Here is a 12,460-nt window from a genome sequence, read left to right on the forward strand (position 1 = left end):
ATGTTTTTTTCTTCTTTCTCAAGTCACAGATCTTTTACATTTTCCAGTGAGAAATCTAACACTAGGTATGACATTTTTCTTCTTTGTATGTTCTTCGTCTTGTAGATGGTTTGCAAGATACTTCACATAATCCATGCTCTTCCTCTATGGATGGTCTGAAATGTTTTACTCACTTTGCTTGCAATACTAAACTACACTTCTATTTAGTTGAATATATATAGTCTTATTGAAACAAAGGATTGGATATTTCTCTAGAAAACAAGAGATTCATGAGAAATATAAAATAGCAATGATTTACATTTGCATATAGAAAATTAGTATGTGCTTAAGTTTCAGTGGCAGACAATTCTGTCCTGTAATTCTCTGCTAACAGTATCCCAGTTTTGTTCAGATATTTAAATGGTCAACAAAGCTCTCAGGGAGGTCTAATCTTCTCACAGGTCTGGGAAATGAATTACAGTTGGTTACAAACATGATATTTCAATCTTCTGCACCAGTGATTATATTCAGAATAGGCATACGACACAGTTCTAGCTAATGATATGAGGAAGTCTGCTGAGTGCCTCTGGGAAAACTTTCCTTTCCTGAAAGACTGAAGTGTTGCAGAAGGAAGGGATTTATTCTGCCCAGCACCTTTCTGCCTGCAGGGTGTATTACTGTCTGAGGATTCGAAAGAAATTCCAATAATATAGATCTAGAGCCAAGGCAACTTTCAGCCACTGAGCCAACAGCAGCCCACTTCCAGACTTCATATATATGAAAATACTTTACAGTTCACTATGTTCGTTGCAGCCGAAAGCATTCCTGATTGAAATAGTTGTTTTTCATTTTGCTTTCATTTTTGTCCATCTTACCAGCATAATTCTGAAGGTAATGGATTTGAGCCCTGCTTTTGAGGTAGTAAATGAAAAGTTGCTTACCAAATTAAAGAAAAGGAAAAGTACTTCTAAGTTGGAAAAAAAACTCTATAGTTTTAATTCATTACTATTTATGGATATATTAACATATGTAAATTTGGAACTTCACTCTTCAAACCAGTATTTACAGTATAAAAACTACCAAGCACCTAATTTAGAATGCTGTAGGAGAAATATATATTTATGTTTATATATGGCCACCTAATTGAGCATTGCCTCTTTGATTTGTCAATGTTAGCTACAGTTGTCACACAATTGATTCAGCTATGTGATACTTCAAAATATCCCCGAGGTGACTATATAGAATATAGACATGTGCAGAACTAGCTATACTGTTGATCAGGTTGAACAGGCAGACTTTATTTTTTATACATAAGCAAGCATATCTTTTTAAAAAGAAATTGTGCATTATATATGTTTCTTTTTTTTTTAATTAAAAAAATGTTAACATTTATTCATTTTTGAGAGACAGAGAGACAGATTGTGATTGGGGAATGGGCAGAGAGAGAGGGAAACACAATCTGAAGCAGGCTCAAGGCTCTGTGCTGACAGCATGAACTGTGAGATCATGACCTCAGCTGAAGTTGGATTCTTAACCGTCTGAGCCACCCAGATGCCCCCATATATGTTTTTCTGAGCAGAACTTCCCAGGAATGTCACAGCTAATAGATTGCAAATGTGTTGGCATATTGAGTTCTTCAGGAACCAGGGGTGGCCAGAGTCCCTCAATGAATCACTTCAACAGCAAACTCTGTCCTTTATTTACATTAGTATGCCTTATAAATAGCATCATTGTCAATGTGTGCCATGAATTCTCTCATGAAGCACAGTTGGAGGGCTATATAATTCAATATATGGGTAAGAATACATCTTCTTTAAATTAATTATGTGTGATAAGATAAGAGGATTCAACATTCTTAGGCTTTGTAGGATATTTTAGTGAATTAAAGTCATAGGTGTATTCAAAGTCGTCAAAATGGTCATAAGAACATATGCATATTGCTAAAATAATGCTTTCCAGTTTATCCACTGGGTCACTCAGATGTCTCAGTATTTACTGAGTGTTGAAATGTTTGCTAAAAAAGTGATACAAAGGAATATTTGGTATAATTACTGGGTTGAAAGATATTAAGTAACCAACAATTTAACACCTCTCCACATTTTCAAGGCAACTATGATGGCTGATAAATTTAGAACTGCTTGTTTGTTTATAAGAATTTTAAATGTTTTTAGTATCATTTTATCCATTTTCCCAACTAAAAATTATCAGCCCACCATATTAATACTGATTATTCCTTGTTTTTTCTCTTTCTTTGCCTTCAAGGTTACTTGCAGTAAAAAGCTACTTGAAATTATATATTTTTTCAGGTACTTAACTCATTTTACATTTTTTACAAGTCTGGCAATATTCAGGACTCTAAATTTATTGATTTCTGCATCCTAGAACTTTATGAAATAAGTTTTGAAAACAATAAAGTAGCCTTATATTGTTAGGATATGGGACATACACTAAGAACTGCTTGAGACTCATAAAACAAGAATACCTCACTTTCTATCATAGACTTTCACAGCAATTACATAAGGCAAAACATTTTTTTTTTGAAAAAAGGTATTTCTGTTTGCATGGTATTCAAATGATAGCAGTGGACAGTTATAATTGCCCAAAGGGAGTGGATCTCAATTTTGAAGGTAATTGCACATCTTAACAAATATTAGGCATTATACTTTCCAGGATTACATTTCACTGACAGGGAGATTTTGGAGGAGAGAAGAGTTGGTAGGCTATATTAGTTTTCTGTGGCTTCTGTAACAAATTACCACAGACTTGGTGATTTAAAACAGCAGGAATTTATTTTATTTTACTTCTGGAGTCAGAAGTCTGAAATCAGTATCACTGAACTGAAATCAGGGTTCACATTATCTGTAGAGGCTCTAGGGGAAAATCACATCCTTGCTTCTTTCAGATTCTGGTAGCTGCTAAGATTCCTTGGCTTGTGGACACATCACAACAATCTTCAAGCCCGGCACCTTCAAATCTTACTATGTTCTATTCACATTGTTTATTTATTTGTGTGTGTATAAAATATTCATCTGCCTCCAATAAGGATATATGTGATTACATTGGTCCCACCTAGATAATCCAAGATTATCCAAGATAATCCCCTTTAAAAAATTTTTAATTTAATAACATCTGCAAAACTTTTTCCTTCCTTCCTGTTTTCCTTCCTTCCTTCCTTCCTTCCTTCCTTCCTTCCTCCCTCTCTCCCTCCCTCCCTCCCTCCTTTCCTCCCTTCCTTCTTCCCTCCCTTCCTTCCTCCCTTCCTTCTTGGATATATAAAGTGATATTAATGGGTGCCAGAGATTGGGATGTTAATAACTTTGCGAGGTCAGTTTCTCCGTCTACCATCTTATGTGTGGGGAGCAGGGGAACAGCAAAGTAATGAAATAAAGACAATATTACATATATGATCTAAAGTTTTCAAATTCACATGATACTAGTTTTTTTAAAATGCATTATAATACCATCTTGACTTGATCTTCAAATACCAGAACACCACAACTAGAGGCAATTTCATTTACTTTAAGCATTATTGGGCTATTCAAGAAACTTCAACACAGGGCAAAACACTCTTATTAGAGTTCTTTATGATTTCTAAAACCAATGAGGTTGACTTTTAAATTATTTGACTTTTAAATTATTTTCTGACTAGAAAAATACTGATTTTGGTGTCACTTTTAAGCACAAGTAGTGATGATTCCGTGACAGTAAAACAGAAGTTGCCTTTTTAATAGCTTGAGGAAAGAGTTTTTTTCTCATCATTATTACTTTATAATCTATGCATTACACATCAACATCTTCAAACCCAAAATATAAACAAATATCATCAAATAAAATCATTATTTGATTCTTAAACTGTACAAATTTCAGATTGTAAAACTATAGATTGGGATTTTTAAAGTTATATTAGCCTTGCAAATCTCTTATTTGCATACATCAATTAGAGTGTTCCTATATAGCTTGATTGATTTTTATTCAGGATCAAAAGGCCTTTTATAGGAATTCTCCTAGTTTCATGGCTGCATATATCTGTATGAAATATTTTCAGTGAGTTAAAATTCATCACATATAGATGTCTTTGTGCTAAGTGAGTATTACTGTTTTTTTCAATCAAAGGAATTATTTTCTACTTTTTGCTTCAAGAAGAATAGAATACCTTTGGGGATACTGCTTTTATTTGGAGGTGCATAAAATTTAATAGCCATGTTTATATGTTCATTAAAATAATGGCCATTGGATGTTCTAACATTTATAGTCTGTCTTAGAAATAGTCTGTGTAACCGAAATATTTTCAGGTATGATTTAATATGTTAAACTAAACTAAATATTTTAAGGAAATGGTGCCAAATTTATAGGAACCGATCAAAATAGAATAAGAGAAGAACAAAAATGTTAATACAGAATTAGTTAAATCATAGTTTATCATTGAATTGACATCTATGTTGTGGAATATTCAAGGTGACTTTTTAATTAAGTAGAAAAAATGAGGTAACAATATAAAGCAAGATCCCTATTTAATTTAAACACATATGATACCAGTGATTATATCTAAGTATGGTATTTTCCAAATTTATCTTTTCTGTTCACAGTATTAAATATTTTTTACAATAAGAAATTTCTGTAATTGGAAGGAAAGCATAGTAAATCTTATTTTAGAATGAACTAAAAATCTTTAAAATATCTAAGTAAATACAAAATCACATGGAAGTTTAATCATGATACTAACATTGGTAAAAAGTGAGAAGGTGGAAATCTGCCTTCCTCTATGATCAGTAGCATGATGTATGATTAGAGTTGGATTTCTATCCAGTTCTGGCTAATTAACTGATCAGAGCCTTCATTTCCTGGTCAAACTAGAAATCGTAATAACAGTGTATTTTTATGTAGGTATTTCTCTTAAGGGACAAGTTTTTATAGCATAGCAGAGATATAACAGGATTTTTTAATTAGAAGACAGAATTTAAATCATAAAGCAGCCCACCCCTGGTCATAAAATGATCGAGAATTAGGAAATAAGCTCCTTTCTGTGAGCCACTTTTGCTTTTTTTTATCATTAACAATGAACGAGGAATTGATGAGTATACCTAAGCAGATTAAATGATACCTGTGTTGAAGATGATAAAATTAAGCTAAAACGTAATTAACTTTGAACAAAAAATGAATATGGTCTAATCATGTTGACAAAGGATATTTGTTTTATGATTATACATTTATATTTATTAAAACATCTGGTTGTTAATAATTCTAAACCCTTGCTTAAAGGAGTTGTTTTTAAGATATGATCTACTATATAATGCTTCTTAGGAATACTTCTAACACAGTTTATCAGCATGGATTACATTATTCCTTTCATATTAGCAGCATCATATCAGTAATGTTGGTGAACTGATAGGAGTTTTGCTTCCTACTAAAAGTAATCATTCCTGAAAACATTCCTATAGATCACATCAATTGCATATCAGTGATAAATAAAAATCATTTTAGAGGATCGACTTAGTTATATCCTTGTAACGTTTCTCTGCAGCATCTATTATAGTCCCTTGCATCCAGCTGGTGCTTAATAAATGTGAACTGATACACTGACTCAACTCCTTTTCTAATTAAGCACTTAGGGCATCATGTGCCCACTGATTGAATTGCACTACTGTCTTTCTTCATCTTCTAATCATTAAGGTAATATTACTGAATAATGGTTTTCTAAATTGTAATTTTTAAGAGAAAGTCACTAATACAATTTAGTCCATTTATATATGTTTGCACATACATTCTTTCTTTCTCTCCCTCCCTCCCTCTCCTCTCTATATGTACACACCATACCAGCTATATCTGTGGTATACACAAAAGAGTCTCTGCCCTCATGGAGTTCACAATCCATCTGTAACCTAAATATATTGAAAGAAGAGAGGAAGGGAGGGGAAAGAAAGGAAACAATGAAATAGTTTGCAGGAAAGATGCTCTTCAAGGGTCCAAGCAAAATTATTTTCATATATAAAATTTTCAAAAGTGTAAATTATGGTGAAACATAATTAGAAATCTATTATAATGTATTACATAATTAGAATGTAGTTATTACTCAATGTTTTGCCCAGTAACATTTTGCATGAAAAATCGTCTAGTATCAAAAAGATGCCTAAACAAACACAAAAATATTTCCTTTGAAAAATTGCAATATTCTTTACTAATATAATATTCCAATATGTTTTACTCTGTCTAGACATACAAGAAAAAAAAATTAGAAAGCCAGATAAATCACAAATTTAAATCTCCATTTCAAGGAATGCTTCCTTCTGAACGTTAATGGGCACCTCTTTTTTTCCTGAGATTGATTTTAGAATCATTGTGAATTAGTGAGAAAGATAAGAAAACCTTTTGTCTTAAATAATTGCCTCCTTTTCCCAGAATTTTTGTGGAAGAAATTATTTTGCAAATACAATGCCATAAAGATTCCAGTTTTCCTCAAAATAATTTATCTATGAAGAAGTTGTATCTGTGTATGTGTGTACATGGAAACGTGAAAAACTAATGCTAAAATCCATATGCTTTGTGTATGTAAAATATACTTTGTAATTCAAACAAAATGCAGACTTTAATTTAGAAAGCTTCAATGCAAGAGATAGAGGTAGAAAAGCACTGTCAGTGTCATTAGGTGTGACTCATTATTTTCCAATAAAATGTTTATGAGCCTTTTAGTCTGAAGCTCTACCTTCCTAATTATTATGTAACCATGGCATGTAATAGCACCATGTCTGTGCATCTGGCCAGTATTTTGGCCTGTCATGATTGACAGCCTTAACTAATTTTTATCTTACACAGCTAATGTGATTTCATCATTAGAGTCACAAATACAACAGGGAAACCATGATGATTCAATTACTTTTCAGCTGATGATTTTTACCATTTAGCTGGAGATTCAAGTTAAATCGGCCTCTCAAATGGTCCACTTAGTGCTACAGAAATCAGCCCTTAAAGAATGATTTTCATCATACAATGGAATTTTTCTATTACCACAGATATCTCAGAGTTGTTCCTTTTTTTTTTTTTACCTGAAACATAAAATACCAGATTTTTTTTTTTCACAAGAAAAGATGAGGCTAAAGAAAAATTAGTTTTATAGCAGAAAACTACAAGGAAGGTGACATCTGGCAAGTGTGATACTTTGTTATCCTGTTAGGTTATCTCTCCTAGGCAGGATATTATTTTCAATTATATTTAAACTGAGCAATGGTCAATTATATCACATCAACTGTAGCTGTAGCAACTAGGAAAAAGTACAGATATTCATACTTTTAAATAATTATGATGAGTAATTTTAAGAACAGTGTGAAAAATAGGGTTTAATTGATAAGAGTCATTCATAGGCCAAATTACAAGGGGATGCAAAATCTACATTTAAGAAATAAGACAAAATTCAATTGGAGAAGCTTTGATTTAGGCAAACGCCAGCTACTAAAATGAGAAAAGCAAGTATAGAAAATAAGTAAAAAGAGGAGAATGAAGAAAAGGGGGTAGAAGTTAAATGAGAGAAAGTTAATGAACAAAGTTAAATGTGATAAAGCCTTGCCTTTGGAATAATACAGGAATTACTCCCTATAGCGTAGTGTGAGTTTCTATATTTATTAAAGGGGCTGCACCACTAAAGGTGATAATTGTCTTCTGTAAATCTTTAATGATGTAGAGTCCACTGTGAGACTAACTGGTTTGTAATAAAGTATATGAGAAATGAAAATGATACCAGTAAGTGCAAAGGTATGGAAAAGAGTATTTGTGAGGTTCCATCTAGACATATCCTTCTAAATTATTCTGATTGAAAAGTTATTACTAACAAATACTATAAAAACAGCTCATAAACAAGATATAGAATGCTTTATAATTATGTAGGGTGCTAAGTCATAAATAATAAATTATAGTTTTAGTGAAATTAAATGGAGAAAGGTTTGTTTCATAAAGTGCCATTGATATATCGATATTAGCATTATTGTATCAAAAAAGAACATTCTAGAAAAGAATATTCAAAGAAAACAGGTTCTAGACTGCAAGTTCAATCAGATAGAAGGATGTTTTACATTAATGAGGAAAGTATATTTTTAATATCTTAAGGAGATTTAAAAAATTGAGGATTTCTGCTCTATTATGTAAAGAAGTGGTTGGGAAGTCTGGGTAACTCAGTCAGTTAAGTATCCAACTCTTCATTTAGGATCTGGTCATGCTCTGATGGTTCATGAGATTGAGCTCTGCATCAGGCTCTGTGCTGACATCGTGGAACATGCTTGGGATTCTCTCTCCCACTCTCTGCCTCTCTCCAGCATGCCTGCTCTCTCTCTTTCTCTAAATAAATAAAAATAAATAATAAATAATAAAAAAATAAATAAAACTAATATAAAAATAAGTAAAAATAAATACAACTAATATAAAAATACATTAAAAAGAAGTAGCAATATAATAATGAAATTGCAACATGTAGCAAGAACTCAAGTACTGCCTATTTTCAAACACCCTGTCATTCCATCTTTATATAAACCATGTGTGTTTGCTACTAATACTCAGGCTATTTTACATTTGAGTAATCTAAAGTATAGTGAGACCATAAGACTTGAAAATAGCCACAGGGGTCCCAAGTGACAGAGCTTGACTTTGGTTCCCAAGTTCTTAACCTCTCTGTGCTCTTCATTTGCTTGTGACCCATTGTCTTAACTATCCTTCATAAAATTATTAATTTTGGTGACTAAAACATGAAATTTCAGCTTGATTTTTTAAACCAAGCTTAGGTAAGGTAAGTAAGTATAAATGATGCCTAAATTAATCTGGATGAAAAATCCAAATTCTTATTATATATTCAAAATATAATATTGAAGTAGTGACTATGACATGTATACCTCATGGATGTGCATAACATTTACAGTATTTAAAGACCTTACAATATAATTTCAATTGGAAGCCTACAGAATTGACATTATTTAATGCCCCATCAGAATGTATGCCTACCAATGACAGTTTTTCAGAAATATTTAGTATATGTAATACAGTATGTTTCATAAATTCTTACCAAATATTTCACTTATTCTGCTACTTTGGCTTTTAGAAAATAGTGCTTATTTAGCTTCCCATTCTAAATAAGGTGGGGGAAGTGTATCGGCATGAACAAAGGAGGATAAAACACTTTAATCAGTCATTCTTTTATTCTTTTTATAGTTACTTAAATCAAGTCACTGGAAACTATAGACACTTTTAATTTTTCTTCCTACCTTGTTACCTTAAAAGTATGACCCAACACTTGATTGTATATCTAAAACTTAGATCCAAATCTGTCAGAGTCAAATAAATCTAGGTTTGTAGTTTTTATTTTTAATTGTGAGATGAATTTACCCTTTGCAATGCTGAAAACTCAGATATTAATTAGATCTTTGTTTTAGAATTAACATTTCTTGCCACAGCCTGTTTAGCTTTCCAACCCTACTTCTAGTCCCCAGCCCTCACCTCATACAGACTCTTAAACTGCTTCTTTTGTCTTGAACCATTTAGTTGACTGCTCATACTTTATTCTCACTGAACAATATACATAGTTAGCAGTTAGGTAAATCCATCACTGGGAAAACATCTGAGTCACTATTTATTATTACATAAACTCACCATGCAGGGTTCTTATTCCTCACACTACATATATGATCATAGTATTCTCATAAAAATCAGGTCTGGGAGGGGAGAATGGTTTCTCCATCTGAAACCAGTAAAATTTTCTCATTCTTCCATTGATTTGCAAAATACTTTCTGAATACCTATTTTGTGCAAAGTACAAAGTTAACAACTTAGGGGTATAAACATACATTTCAAAAAAACCCCTTTCTCAAGGAGCTTATTGGGCATTGCAGGAAAATATACACATAATTAGAAGACATTCAGAATGAAATTAAGACATGCAAGATCCCATTGGAGCACTAAGCAAGAGCAAGTCAATTCTGATTGGTTATCACTCAGGAAGTGATATTTAAATTGTCCTTTGGTGAAAAACAAAGTAGTGATAGGTGGTAAAAAGAATACCTAGGAATGAGAAAAATTATTAAAGGGTAGGTGGATAATACACAAAATGGCACAGAAGTGAAAAATAACTTTCTGTGTATATTGAACAGCAAGTAATCTCATGTGTCTGTAATCCATAACGACTTAAGCGATGAACCGAGACATGTGTCTCAAAAAATAAAATGGTACAAAATCATAGAAGTTCTTGAACTGTGAAATAAAAATTTTGGAATGCACCATTTAAAGAATGGGGGCCATTTGTATTTATTTAGTAGAGAAATGGCATAATACCCTCTTCTCTTATTCTGTATACTTCACACCTGTTGTTTTCTTTGTTTATAGCACTTTTCTTCAGAGCACTTATAACCTCCATACTTTTATTTGGCAAAGTCCACAAATTAGCTTGTTTCACCCCTTCTGTTAAGCTTTGTGAAACTACTTTTCTTGGGATACTTTACATACTTCCCCCATTTTCCTTCCTTGTGCTCAAACTATACATCTTTTTATGATCCTTATAATTATCTCTTTTCTTCTCTTTCTCCATCACGTGACTTGAATTCAGGGAGAATTTATCATTGGTCTTTGTATCCTCAGTGCCCTTTTAGCATGTTGCCCTCTAGGTGGTTAATACATTTCAGTTGAATGAATGCTCAAAAATATATCTTGGTAAGAAAAAATTGACATCAGTGGGGAAAGCACACTGAATAGCCAACAGAGTAAAATAAGAGATAATAACTCAATGGTCACTGTATTGGGAGATTATAAGAAAATAAAAGAAGAAAGTGAAGAGAGAAAGGAAAGGAGGAAACAAACAAACAAAAAATACAGCTGTTTAGATGGGACAGAGGCATGGGACTGAGTTGAAAATGACACCAAATAACTTGGAGAAAGCTTGTACATTATCATGCATGGGGTTGATTTTGCTAAAGGAAGATAGGAATTTCTTTTTTTTTTTAATTTAAGTTTATTTATTTATTTTGAGAGAGAGAGAGAGAGCACAAGCAGGAGAGGGGCAGAGAGAAAGAGAGAGAATCTCAAGCAGGCTCCACACTGTCAGTGCAGAACCCGATGTGGGGCTTGAACCCATGAACAGCGAGATCATGACCTGAGCCAAACCAAGAGTCAGAGGCTTAACCAACTGGGCCACCCAGGAGCTTCTTTTTGATGGTTTTTATTTGATATATCTATTGGAGCATCCAGTGTTTTTTTTTTTGGGGGGGGGGTGTCTGGAAAACATAATAATCCCACCTCAAAACATAAATATGGACTACTCTATATTTTGTGTAAAAGCCTAAAAGTTATCCCTAAACAAGTTTGGGCTACTATGAGGCCATAACAGTGAGAAAAAAAGCAAAAATCAACAGAGAGATAAATGTACATCTCATCCTGTTCCTTAGAAGCAATATCTAACATTTTCCCCTAATCTTAAGATTTGGGTGTTCAAAAGTTTAAGTTCTATTTGAATCTTACTCAACTGATTCAAAATTAATTATATGTTATTTCTCTCTTGCTTTTCTGCAGTATGCTGTCTGGCTAGTCCTCTGGGTTACCTGGAATGTGTTTGTTATCTGCTTCTATTTGGAGGCTGGGGACCTCTCAAAGGTAATTTGCCATCTGATTTGCCTGAGTCATCAGTAGTGTGTTAACAAGCCTCTTCCTAAGTAAGTCAGAGTCTCCCCCTGCTCTTGTTGCTTAGATGCACCTCGAATGAAGGTAAATTGAAAGATGTCCTCATCTATATCTCTGCTTTTCTACCATGAAAGATATGTTTCAGCTTGTCACAAAGTGTGCTTTTATTATTTTAAGCAAAACCAGTGTGAAATAATGATTATTACAGTGGCCATACTGTGTCTTTTAAAACATTGACTTAGGAGAAATTTCTGAAGCAGAATAGGAATTTTTTCAGAGATAAAATCCTAAAAATTTTTGGAATCACCTCATTGCTTATTACTTTGCTAAAAGTTTTCTTGCTTGGACCCAAATAGCAATGCAATAATTCAAATAATTAATGGATTAATGGACAATAGTTTAATAAAATTGTTACCGGAGAGATTTAATAAATTATATAAATGAATAAAATGTTCCAAAATAATATAGGAGAGCCTTAAAATGTTTGCTTTTCCACTTAGGTTTTTTTTTTTTTTTTTATGCTGTCCTCATGTGAGTGTGTTTATGTTTGCTTGTATATGCGAATTACCATATTTCTAACATGAATGCTTTTACTATTGAAATACTGTAGTTTTTAGATCTCTAAAACCAGCATCTTTCTTCTATTGGAATGCAATTACTAGCAAATAAGCAAAATGAGATGATTCATTCAAAGTCATAGTAAATTCATTCAAGTAGTAGTAAATCTTGCGTAGACACTTGACAGAGTTGCAAACTTGTCCTTCTTCATATTAACTTTTAAAGACAGACTGTTCTATAGCCTTTCCTTATTAGAGCATAAAAACCCTGAAAAGATGTTGAC

General features: G+C 32.7%; 1 protein-coding gene across 3 annotated transcripts in view; it reads left to right on the top strand.

The window, feature by feature from the left end:
* NKAIN2 (sodium/potassium transporting ATPase interacting 2) overlaps positions 1–12,460 on the top strand; it is a 981,572-nt gene that overhangs the window by 517,679 nt on the left and 451,433 nt on the right. For all 3 annotated transcript variants that reach the window (XR_007462564.1, XM_049652959.1, XM_049652958.1), the window contains exon 3: positions 11,512–11,592. Coding sequence is in view for 2 of the 3 variants with exons in the window: in XM_049652959.1 (XP_049508916.1) it covers positions 11,512–11,592 (81 nt within the window). In the remaining variant the exon portion in view is untranslated. The remainder of the gene's footprint in view (positions 1–11,511; positions 11,593–12,460) is intronic.

This window comes from Panthera uncia (assembly GCF_023721935.1).
Source record: "Panthera uncia isolate 11264 chromosome B2 unlocalized genomic scaffold, Puncia_PCG_1.0 HiC_scaffold_24, whole genome shotgun sequence".
Taxonomy (NCBI): domain Eukaryota; kingdom Metazoa; phylum Chordata; class Mammalia; order Carnivora; family Felidae; genus Panthera; species Panthera uncia.